This window comes from Periplaneta americana, chromosome 4 (genome assembly GCF_040183065.1).
Source record: "Periplaneta americana isolate PAMFEO1 chromosome 4, P.americana_PAMFEO1_priV1, whole genome shotgun sequence".
Classification (NCBI taxonomy): Eukaryota; Metazoa; Arthropoda; class Insecta; order Blattodea; family Blattidae; genus Periplaneta; species Periplaneta americana.
In genome coordinates this window covers 84800373-84813174 of record NC_091120.1, presented here as the reverse complement: position 1 = coordinate 84813174, position 12802 = coordinate 84800373, and the positions used below count along the sequence as shown (strand labels likewise).

At 35.7% G+C, this 12802-nt stretch overlaps 1 protein-coding gene across 1 annotated transcript in view; it reads left to right on the top strand.

Annotated features, from left to right (window-relative positions):
• Nucleotides 1-12802, top strand: part of LOC138698001 (uncharacterized) — a 210155-nt gene that overhangs the window by 59302 nt on the left and 138051 nt on the right. Inside the window, exon 2 of the mRNA XM_069823669.1 lies at nucleotides 1675-1801. Within this exon, the coding sequence (XP_069679770.1) occupies nucleotides 1675-1801 (127 nt within the window). The remainder of the gene's footprint in view (nucleotides 1-1674; nucleotides 1802-12802) is intronic.

The window sequence follows — 12802 nt, the reverse complement described above, 5'->3', positions numbered from 1 at the left end:
TATTTTTTCATTGTAGGCCAATAGGTATGGAATTGAAGGATTACATCAGCTTCTTGTCTATGCGGATAACGTGAATATGTTAGGAGAAAATCCACAAACGATTAGGAAAAACACGAAAATTTTACCTGAAGCAAGTAAAGGGATTGGTTTGGAAGTAAATCCCGAAAAGACAAAGTATTTGATTATGTCTCGTGACCAGAATATTGTACGAAATGGAAAAATAAAAATTGGATATTTATCTTTCGAAGAGGTGGAAAAATTCAAATTGGAACAACAGTAACAAATATAAATGACACTCGGGAGGAAATTAAACGAAGAATAAATATGGGAAATGCCTGTTATTATTCAGTTGAGAAGCTGTTGTCATCTAGTCTGCTGTCAAAAAATCTGAAAGTTAGAATTTATAAAACAATTATATTACAGGTTGTTCTGTGTGGTTGTGAAACGTGGACTCTCACTTTGAGAGAGGAACAGAGATTAAGGGTGTTTGAGAATAAGGTTCTTAGGAAAATATTTGGGGCTAAGAGAGATGAAGTTAGAGGAGAATGGAGAAAGTTACACAACGCAGAACTACACGAATTGTATTCTTCCCCTGACATAATTAGGAAAATTAAGTCCAGACATTTGAGATGGGCAGGGCATGTAGCACGTATGGGGGAATCTAGAAATGCATATAAAGTGTTAGTTGGGAGGCCGGACGGAAAAAGACCTTTGAGGAGGCCGAGACTTAGATGGGAGGATAATATTAAAATGGATATGAGGGAGGTGGGATACGATGATAGAGACTGGATTAATCTTGTACAGGATAGGCACTGATGACGGACTTATGTGAGGGCGGCAATGAACCTGTGGGTTCCTTAAAAGCCATTTGTAAGTAAGTAATAATGTAATAATAATAATAATAATAATAATAATAATAATTACTTACTGGCTTTTAAGGAATCCGGAGGTTCATTGCCGCCCTCACATAAGCCCGCCATTGGTCCCTGTCCTGAGCAAGATTAATCCATTCTCTATCATCATATCCCACCACCCTCAAATCCATTTTAATATTATCTTCCCATCTACGTCTCGGCCTCCCTAAAGGTCTTTTTCCCTCCGGCCTCCCAACTAACACTCTATATCCATTTCTGGATTCGCCCATCTTATTTGAAGGATTCGTAACATGCTGTTTTTTTACGGTGATGGGTTGTTAGCCCTTCGCCCAACCCCCAAGCTGGAGGACCACCCCTCATCGTCTGTCCGCGACTGCTTATTCAATATATTCACAGCTACCCTCCATATCTGGAGGCCGTCTCTTCGATCCGCAAATATAATAATAATAACAATAATAATAATAATAATAATAATAATAATGATGATAATAATAATAATAATGATAATGATAATAATAATAATAATAATAATAATAATAATAATAATAATAATAATAATAATAATAATGTTTCTCTATAAATAGTCCGCGTGTTGTAATTCAACTTGCAAGACCTGTGAACAACAGTGATAAGTACAGCATAAACAATCTACAAAGTATGCATCCCAAATATCAGATTGGAACTGACGACCGTGAATTACATGCAGTGTTAAAGTTGCTGCTTAAGTCTTGCGTGCATCACGGCTGACTCAGTAGTTGCTAACAGTGTTACAGCATGGTTGCTAATTTGTGTGTTGCAGTGCTGGAGGATGGTCGCTTTGATCGTCCTGATGCTGACGAGGTGTTCCAGTGGCGTGCCAGCCAGTCCGTCCGATAAGCTGTGGGAAGAGATCGGCAATGTGAAAACGATGATGGCTGCGGTGTCAGGTAAGATGAAGGATGTGAAGCCGATTACAGACATGGAGTTTGTAGCGTCTATCTGTCTCCTGTGAATCTGTAGACCCCGCAAAATTCGGTTCATCACAATTTTTTTTTCTACCTTTCATTATTTCTTCTTTCCGACTTTCTTTCGTCATGTTTTCTTCTTTTTCCTTATTTTTTACTTTCTCTCTTTCATATCTTCTTCCTTACCTTCATTTTTACCTGTGTTTTTAGTCTGCCTCTTCACAATTTTTTTTTCTATTTCTCAGTAGGCCTATAAGAAGCATAAAGAAATAGTAGCCTATTGTAATGCTATGAAAATGAACTTCAAGATCTCCAAAAAGTACACATTTTCAGAATCCCTGATAAAAACAAAGCTATTCTGTGCGTGCCGTATTCCTGTGCGCAGAAATGTCTACTGAAATTGTTCACAGAGATTGGTCATAATCTAAAAGTAAATTTATTTTAAAATGATATACATAAATTATAAGTTTTACAAAAGAAATAGGCCTTATTTAAGAGACACAAAATGGTGGTTTACTCGAAATTATCTGGAACGATTTAGTTACATATTACTGTGTGTATATACAGAGTGCATCTATATATGTGTCCACAAATGTGGAGGCGTATTCCTGATATCAAATCACAACAAAATGTTCATATGAACATGGGTCCGCAAGCCCTTCGTTAGGGAGTTATGGGTTTATTGGTAATGGTACATGTGATACATTTAACAACACACATTTACAAAAATTGTTCAAAGTGACCTCCTGCTTCGATGCATGCCCTGAGCCTGCGTTCCATGCTTTGCCGTACTCTGTGCAAATGTCTGGGATGTTACGGATTTGATGAAATTTGCTACCGTATTCCCACCTGCTAGGCCATAAATGTAGTGCATATCCGTCATTTCTCTCTCTGAATACATCTTGTGTTGTAATGAATGTTACTGTTAATAGCACAAAACAAAACAAAAGGCAATCAGACAAAACAAAACAAAACAAAACTAATGTCATGACCAACTGTAATGAAGAAAGTGGGAAAACTGCAAGTTTGAGGTGAATTATATAATCAGGGGTCACTACAGGAAATTCCTTTCATAACTCCCTAACGAAGGGTTTGCGGACCCATGTTCATATGAACTTTTTGTTATGTTTTGGTGTCAGGAATACGCCCCCACATTTATGGACACATATATAGATACACTCTGTATTGTATATGTATGTGTATATAACTTTTGTTTCTTACATAAGATTCAGTGATAAGTGAAGTGATATAGGTTCCTTTCTCGATCGTGTCCATATCCAAATGGAAACTCCTCATGTTCATTGCTCGATTTATTCCATTTTGAAAGTTTTCTTCCGACGTCCTCTTCTTCTCTTGTGGTTGCCATTTCGTAGTTTGTTGTGGTGATCTTTTCTCGCATATTCGTAGAACGATGGCCATATCAATATCATTTTTATTATGCCTGTTATATCTGGTTCTTTAAATTACCATCAAATTTTTAATTGCATTACTTGACTGTATCTATCTTCGATTAAAATAATTATCATTTGCATAATTATGATTCTAAATTAAAACCTTATTCAAGCAAAAATGTTAGTGTTTAAAGTATGTGATTTGCTTTGTAAAAGTAAAAGTAGTCCTGCCATTTCCCCGTCTTTCATTGCCTTTTCTACACAATAGTTATGGAAATAGTGGATTATAGGATATGCCTTTGTGCTTGTAGGCTATATGTATATGAATAAAGATATCAAATAAAATACACTACAGCGTTAAGGGGAATTCGTCGTTATCGTTTGGAAAATAATAGTAAAAATGGCCTATCTTCAAGGAGTCATAAATATAATATTATTTATCAAAGCTCTTTCAGTTTTTTAGTTGTGTCCGTATACATATTAATCTTTAAAATGAAAAAAAGAATAGTTACGCTAGTGTAAATCTTTACCCTTAAATTAATTTTTGAATTTAAACATAATGTTTTATAAATTCACTCCATGCCTGAGATTAGATGCACTCTATTCACTTATCATAGCGCACATTAAATTGAAATTTTGGCCACTTACTGCTAATAGATACTAAAACATACATAAATATTATTAATATATATGCAATATTATGGGCATACGGCTTATATCAATCATCACCATCCATAAGTGTTAAAAAAAATTTGGATTATGGGATATGCCATGACGATGAAGATTTATATAAGCCCTGTGCCCATAATATTACAGATAAGATAGAACCTCTGTTATCCGTGGTAATAAAGGGGGTAGGCTGAACGGTTAATCGAAAAAAATCGGATAATCCATACCATAAAAGATTTTCGTAAATTTAGTGAATAATACTGACTCTTTCGTAATTTCCTCCATGGTCTTATATTGAACATGCTAGATAATGGATCAGAGCTCACTCATTTAAGTCTGGTTGTTAAAAATTGGTTTTTAAGGGGCAAAGAAACTCTTTGTATTGGCTGTCTGTGGTAAGATAGGGATAGTGGAGGTCTCGTGTTGTAGATTTACATACTTTATACTTGATTTTTACTAAATTTCACACAGTTATTGTTTAGTCAACTGTCCGAAGACAGGTTTGAACCTAACACCAATAAGGCATCACTCATGAAGCAACTAGGCCAAGAGATAATGGAGTAGGGTGTCCAGTTCCTTTCTCCCTGCAATGCATGCATCGCCGATTAGCTACATATTACACACAGTTGTGACTCCAATTTCATATTCTAAGATGAGCCACAGTTTCTCATTCCCCAAACTACTCAGTTATTTGCACTTTTTATCCTTAGAATAACATGATTTATTTTTATATTCCAAGAAGACATTTTATATAGAAGTTATACAGTACGACAACTCGAACGTTAGACCATACTGTGTAAAGGTAAAGTCTTGTAATAGCTTTCTCTAGAAAAACAATTACATGCTAATAATGTACAGTACTTCATATATTTCTGTGTCACAAAAAAAAAATTCCCGCGAGAGAAAGACAGTCGGATAATCCGCCAATCGGTTAATAGAGAGACGGATAATCGGGGTTCTACTTATATTAATAATTTTAGTAGGGTGTGTTTTAGTGTCTATTACCAGTAAGTAGCTAAACGTTCATTATAATAAGTGAATAGAGTACCCCTGATCTCAAGCATGTAGTGAATTTATAAAAAAAAAATTATGTTTAAATTCAAAAATTATTTTAAGGGCAAAGATTTACTCTAGAGTAACCATCCTTCTATTTTAAAGCTTAATGTCTATACATATATCACTAAAAATGAAAGATGTCTGATAAGATAGGCTATTTTTACCATTAGTTTGCATACGACCAACTCTCCTTAAGGAAAATATATATTGTATTTTATTACTTTAATTCGAGTAAAGACGTTTCACGAGATCGTTGGGTTTTCTTAAATCCCCTGTCACTTTATACACTGGTTTTAGTTAGAAATTCCGACATTTACACCGATGGCCTATTGGAAACAATGAGACTGGTACGTTAAAAGTCGGAAGTCTAACTACAATAACAAATCGTACATTTTTATGTGGATGCTCATAATCAATTTTATACAAACGCAACGGTTATTGAAATCTCTTCCAACATATTGCTGCTAAACAATAAAGTTCTCATTTAAGATGGCAGAAATATCTATTCTTAATATCCGTCCCCCAATGGCTACTGTGTCATGCTACTCTTAAATATTTTTTCGTTCGGTTCAGTGTCCCTTCCTTAAAGTTCTATCAATCAAATTATAATTACAATCATTCTTAAGGTAATGCAATGTTAGTTCCACGAAATAGCTTACGAACTCAGCCAACCACGTATGTACCGTATATGCAACAAATTCTAGCTACGAGACATTTCTCACCCTCCTCCCATTCAGGAGGTGGTCATAAAACTGCCAATGAGCTTATTGAACACTGTGTTGAGCTCCTATGTGTGAAACGAGCCTTTGTTTTAGGAGGGCTGTATGATTCTCTTAAGATCTCTTTCACAATGGAAACTTAAATGTAAATTTAACATTGACATGAATGCTAGAAACTACATTACTGTATTAAATGTAACCATCCGTAATACGTTTCAGTATACACATCCATACTGATGTAAATGTAGAAGCTTGGTAGCTACAAGTTATATGTATAAACTAGCTATACCCGCGCGCTTCGCTGCACTTGTTAGAAATAAATATAAAGTAATTGCATAATTAAAATAAAAAATTTGGTCCAGGAAACATCCGTATTTGATAGAAGGATAAATCGTTTAATATGTTATTTAATTTAAATTGTATTTAAACAATTAAAATACAATAATTTTGGTCCAGAGAGCACTCATTTGGTGCAAGAATAATTCCTTTAACATGTTTCTTAATTTGTTATTATATGCAAATAATTAAAATAGGATCATTTGGTTCAGGGAACATCCGTTTTTGGTGCAAGGATAATTCGTTTAACATTTTTCTAAATTATTCTTGAATGCATCCTTTAATAAATCACTTCAAATTAATGTCAATATAGAGTGGATTGTGTACCATGATCATTTTTATCCTGGCCTCACTATGCATCTTTCTTTTTTTTGTTAAGTTTATTTATGCACGCTTTAATATCTGTGGTCTTGTCGCGTTTTTAGAATGTGTGGGTATACCAGTAGGTCGTTTTTACTCTTGTTGAGTTCCTGTTTCTATTGTGTGTTGTAGATGACTTGTGTTCACGTAACTGATTATACGTAGGTTTTGATTAATGACTATCGTATTGGTAATTGAGGTGGTGATGAATCGTGGCATGTAAATTTACAATCTGGCATTTGTCTTTGTTACTAAGGGAAACCATGAGTTATAATTGTTTCATTTAACAACGCTCGGAACTGCCGAGGTTATATCAGCGTTTCCGCCTGTGTCACCTAGGACGACGAGGAAACCATGAAAAACCCCAGTCAGATTGGTCGGCCACAGAGTTTGAACCCATGACCTCCCGAATGCGAGTCTCAAACTCTACCGTCTGAACCAACTCGCTCGGTTGTGCATCATTGTTTATGTAAATAAAATATAAAAATGAATGTGGTACATAAATATTATTTTAAGAAACACAGGAAACGAATTTTGGTAAATTATATTACGAGCGCACGCCATTTCGTGATACTTTATAAAATACTCAACTCCAGTGAACTCAAAGGTAAAATGCTAATTTTTACATCATATGTGCTGTATTTTTGGTCCAGTAAAAATACTCATCTTTACGACAAAACTCTTAAAAATACTATTAATCTATTTTAATCTTACCTCAGTCCCTATATAGTATTACGTCCATCTAGAGAAACTACACTTTCATATAGTGAAGGAATTACACAAATCGGTTAAGTAGCTTCTCAGATTACTTCATACAAACACACAAATATTCTCTTATTTAATTTAGTGTCCTGCCCAAGGGCAGTCTTTCACTGCAAATCCAATTTTCTCCAATCTTTTCTATTTTTTCATATTATCCATATATGTATCTTAATGTCGCCTATCATCTGATATCTTCCTCTGCTCCGAACTCTTCTCCCGTTCACTATTCCTTCCAGTGCATCCTTTAGTAAGCAGTTTCTTCTCAGCCAGTGACCCAAACAATTCATTTTCCTCTTCCTGATCAGTTTCAGCATCATTTTTTCTTCACCCACTCTTTCCAACACAGCTTCATTTCTTATTCTGTCTATCCACTTCACACGTTCCATTCTTCTCCATATCCACATTTCAAATGCTTGTATTCGCTTCTCTTCACTTCGTCGTAATGTCCATGTTTCTGCTCCATACAATGCCACACTTCATTCAAAGCACTTCGTTATAAATATTCTCTGTAGATTAATATTGAAAAACATTTATATATTCCCATCATACAATAAAATTATATCCATATAAAATAGTGTTAAATGAATAGCTTCCGTTTGTTTTTGTGGAAGTCCCCTTATAGACGAAGTCATTTGTTTTCATTGCAATCATAAGCTGTTAGTCTGAGGCGGCGCTGATAAGACGCATTGTCATTTTAAAACACTTGTATCTCGTTAAATATCAGTCCTATAAAAATTTTGCAATGAATAGAACTTATCGGAAATCGTTTTTGAAGTAACTTTTGCTATGCAATATGTCTCATAAAAATCAATAATAAGCGAGATATTTCGACTTATTTGATTCAGGCCCCCTTATAACCCCCCCCCTTTTTAAGTAAAGTATTTTGAATGCCATATAGCCTAAAATCTAAGTTAGAACTAAATTTATATTCCAATTTTCATATAAATCGGTTCATCCATTATCGCGTGAAAAGGTAACAAACATTCAGACAGACAGACAGACATATGAACAAAAATGTCAAAAATGCGATTTTTGGTCTCAGAATGGTTAATTATAGGCTTACATGTTGACACCAATTATTTTTGAAAAAGCGAAAATTACCAGAACAATTTTAGTTACAGATATATTATTAGTGTAGATAGGCTAGATTTACGCCGATACGAAGATTTCAACCTATAAAACGACGAGCATTTTGGGGTAATGAAAGGTCATAATTCGAATTGAAGCACAGTATAAACCTAATACTTTATTTTTCAACGCTTGAAGATACAAGATTCCGAGAAACACTGCCATGATATGACTGCGATATTTGATGTACCCGGTAGACTCCATAATAATCTACAGGTCATTCGTTATCTCGTGAAACTAACGCGCGTGAAGGGTAAAAGAAAATGGACTGGGAAGATTCCCTCCCTCGCTACGCTTTCACTTGCAGTTATGTTAGCAAACTAAGCCCCACCATAAGGTTCTTACTATGAGTCCTGATCACATATAATAGAGTGCACTTTAAAGAAAGCAATTTTTTATCAGTTTTTCTATGCTACCATCTAGCGGCTACAAAATAAGTCACGTTATAACCCTGATGGAATTGCATGGATTTGCGACCTGGTACTTAAATAAATTTACATTTCTGGGGAGAAAGGAATTGCATGGAGTAACAGCTCTCAGCAGTAGGTCTACTTTCATCCAGCGGTCTTACCAAAAAATTCATTTTCGACAGTGGAGATCCTGGTGGTTGTTCTCTTTATTTGTTGCCGTTTCATAACATGGGAATGGCCAGTCTGATATACAGGGTGTTTCCGGGCTAGTGTTACAAACTTTCAGGGATAATGGGGAAGGGCACATGTATCAATTTGAGATAAGGAACCCTGGTCCGTAAATGACTAAGTCGAAAGCTACAAGCAAAAATAGTTTTGTGAAAATGAAATAATTTTATTCCTCTGTACACCTTATTTATGTGTATTTTTCTGTACATCTTACACATACTGTATTCATCTGACGTTGTTTGCGTTGTCTACTTACAGTATTCCATTCAGTGCGCTGTCTGAGGGGTGGGGACAGGAAACTACACTAAAGCAATGCAGATGGCGTAATGTATAACGGACATGGTCGGTCCTGATATGCACGTCTGTAGACAGCAGTGTACGTGTACAAGTTGCAGTTTCCAGTCGATCAGTCCTAGTGAAATGGAATACACGAGAGCGGAATAAGCAGACCTGATTTTTGAATATGGATGACCCAATGGGAACAGTAGACAAGCCCACAGATTGTATCGTTTTACAAGTACCCACGTAGGAGACATCCGGCCCATACCATCTTTCCACGACTGTTCCAAAGGTTAAGGGAAGGAGGGAGTGGTGCCAAATTACAATTCCATTTCCACACAACTATTTTTGCTTATAACTTTCGACTCAGTCATTTCCTGACCAAGGTTCCTCATCTCAAATTGATACATGTGCCCTTCCCCATCATCCCTGAAAGTTTGTAATACCAGCCCGGAAACACCTGTATATTTGACCAGAGCTATGAGCTACGACGCACGCATGCATGGCTTGTACAGAATGTAAACAAAACTTACTGCCACGGCAACACTGGAAATATCACACAGTCGATTTCATTAATGGACAATACAACTTAATACAGTAACAAATAGAATAGACTGTGCCTTACATGAACGTTCTTCATTGAGAATGTTGAAGTTTTTTTACTTTATATAAAATTATTAATTTTACTTTATTAGTGATGACGGAGAGACTGAAAGACCCAGTTCTCCGACGTAATACCTCTATTGCGCTTACCCTTCAACTGAACACATTCCCAACTCCAACTGACTACAGTAAGGTTCGCTGAGTACAGTATCTAATTTTCGAGCAGGCAATCCAACTCGTCTCTGGACAGCCCCCTCCGTGCGTCGTCAGCCGGCTTTCGGGAAATGCTATGAATTGATAACGGAATGGAAATCGGATGGAATAATGTTTATGCATAACTTGGAAAAACGGGAGAAAACCAATAAAAACTTAACTACAATCTTGTCCGCCACAAGTGTTACTAAGGATTTTTTAAAGAAATAATTCAGACCGGGACTCGAATTCGGACCGTCTGCGTGTTACATCGCAAGGACTATCACATCATTATGTTTACTTTTAATTTTCTGTTGTGACTTCATAGTTGGGCACATTATGATCTCTTTATAATAATATTTTGAGAAGAACGGTCTCAAGATTGGAGAGATGGGATGTCTTCGCAACGCCGCGAGTCTTGAAAGTATTGGGACACGATACTCATGAATAACTAGACATTGTAAAGGGATAATATCGCACGAAAACAGTTACCGGTACCGAAAAACGCACGGATTTTTGGAAGCACACACATTATGTCTGAACTGAGATATCACTTTGTGAATGGTATAATGACACATAAAAAAATGTTGTCTACGTAGGAGAATGTATTTGATTGCAGTTAAAATTATATTGTCTACAGAAATTTTCATGGATATTAAAACTCTGGACTCTGACCATGTTCAACAAGGTGAGTGAGATTTTTTTGCACGATAGTGTGTTTTTTCGTCGTTACTGCAAACGGCCACCACTATTGGAAGTTGATTTTACTGAATTCAGAGTTGCCAACCTAGATAAGTATGCTGAAATATTACAAATAATTGCCCTAGGATTGTAATTAAAACTACTCCTGCCATCTAACGACACCTATGACAAACTTTTGCTGAGAATCAGTCAGCGGTTCATAGTCTAACGCACGTAGGTACTGCATATTCATATTAAACAAATATATATACACACACATATATATATATATATATATATATATATATATATATAGTGCAAAACGTACTGTACAATACACGTTTGTGAAGTGCATTACAATATCTCGAAAACTGAAAAACTCGCTCTGCTCGTTTTTCAAACTTTTCCTCGATTTTGTAAAAAGCACTTTCCAATCTTGTATCGTAATATACTATTGGGATTTGGCACCAATATTAAATATGATTACGGAATACTTCATATTCATGTAAAATTAATGATGTACATCTAGCCTATTCATCATACCTAAACTGCACAATTTAAGACTGAATTTGATATTTATAACTTTTTAAGATTATAATTGAATGATAAACAAGTCTTAGTCATAACTATTTTCACTTGCAGGGGAGTTGTGTTTCAAGCTATTACATTACACAAATTGGCACATTATTTGTATTTGTGCCATAATAATATTATACCTTCCGCACCTACTTGAACCGTAAAATTTAAAAGATACATGCAATTTTGTGAAAAAATATCGGCTAGTTTGAAAGCCGCTTAAGCCCATCAAAAACGCAAAAGTATTTTTCCTCGGTAGCGTGTTCTTCTTGGTGATGCACATAGTAATGAGAATGGAAACGAAGATAGTCCTTCTCTAACCCATGTTTTTAATCACTGACAATGTGACCCCAAAAATGAAAAGATTGGTTGTCCTGGACTTGCTGGATTTTCAAACCTGGTTTTTAATCAGGAATGAAAAGCGTGTTTGTCCTGGTCGTGCTGAATGTCAAATTTGGTTTTCAATATGCAGAAGACTTCAATAAAATTTATAATAATAGTACGAATAGCGTACACTTTAATTTACGAAACAGTGCTGCCACCTGCCAATAGCTTTTGCTATACTTTAATACAGTCTGACAGGTTCAACGATGTGCAACATTGTTTACCGATACGAGGCCACAGTTACCTAACAAAGAAAAGAATGAAGGAAAAGGTTGAGAGAATAGAGATACCACAAGGATGGTATGACATGGTCAGTAGAAAATTTTAGGGAACATAAAGAGTTCCTAAAGGGTTCTTAAAAAAACGTGTAACTAACAGTGACAGAAAGTTCACGGTATCTCAATATAAGGTACTGACTTACAGTAGTGCACACAAGTTTCAGATCAAAACATCAGAGAACATGAATGGTGAGCCGTGAGAGTACTTCCGAATTTGTAAACCTAGAACAGGTGGTAACTCGCACCAAACACTGCATTGTACACAAACAGACAGCGTGTCAAGTCTTGCGAACTCGATGATTTAAAGAATTGTGTAAATATTTAAGCAAGGATGCACAGACTTGTACAACTTATTACCGTCACAGGATGACTCCAGCGATGGCAGTAATGCCTAACTTACTGATGTAGTGAGCTAATCTGTATTCAATCATTCACTTTGTAATAATAAAATACTCATTTAGACATCAGGTGTACATATAAACTTCCCTTGACACCCACAGTTCCTACTAATCATGTCCAAGAATCGGAAAGATGCAAGTCCAGATCATTTAAACGCGCATACATATCTGCAATAGTGTTACTGGTACATGTGTAGATATGAAAACTCTATAAAATGAATTCACAGTTATTACTTTCTCACATAAAGTAATGAAGTTACAACGTTTTTTATCTCTCCTGTAAAATTTGCTTCTTTGGACTTAATGCATTTTCAATCCTGGTTATTCCTATGCAAATATCATACAGCATTGGTCTACGATTTTTTATTCATCTATTGCAGGTGCTAAATTAAGAGGATGACTTTCACGTACACACACATCTGCGTACATACTTACTTACTTACTTATTTACTGACTTTTAAGGAACGCAGAGGTTCATTGCCGCCCTCTCATAAGCCCGCCATTGGTCTCTATCCTGAGCAAGATTAATCCAG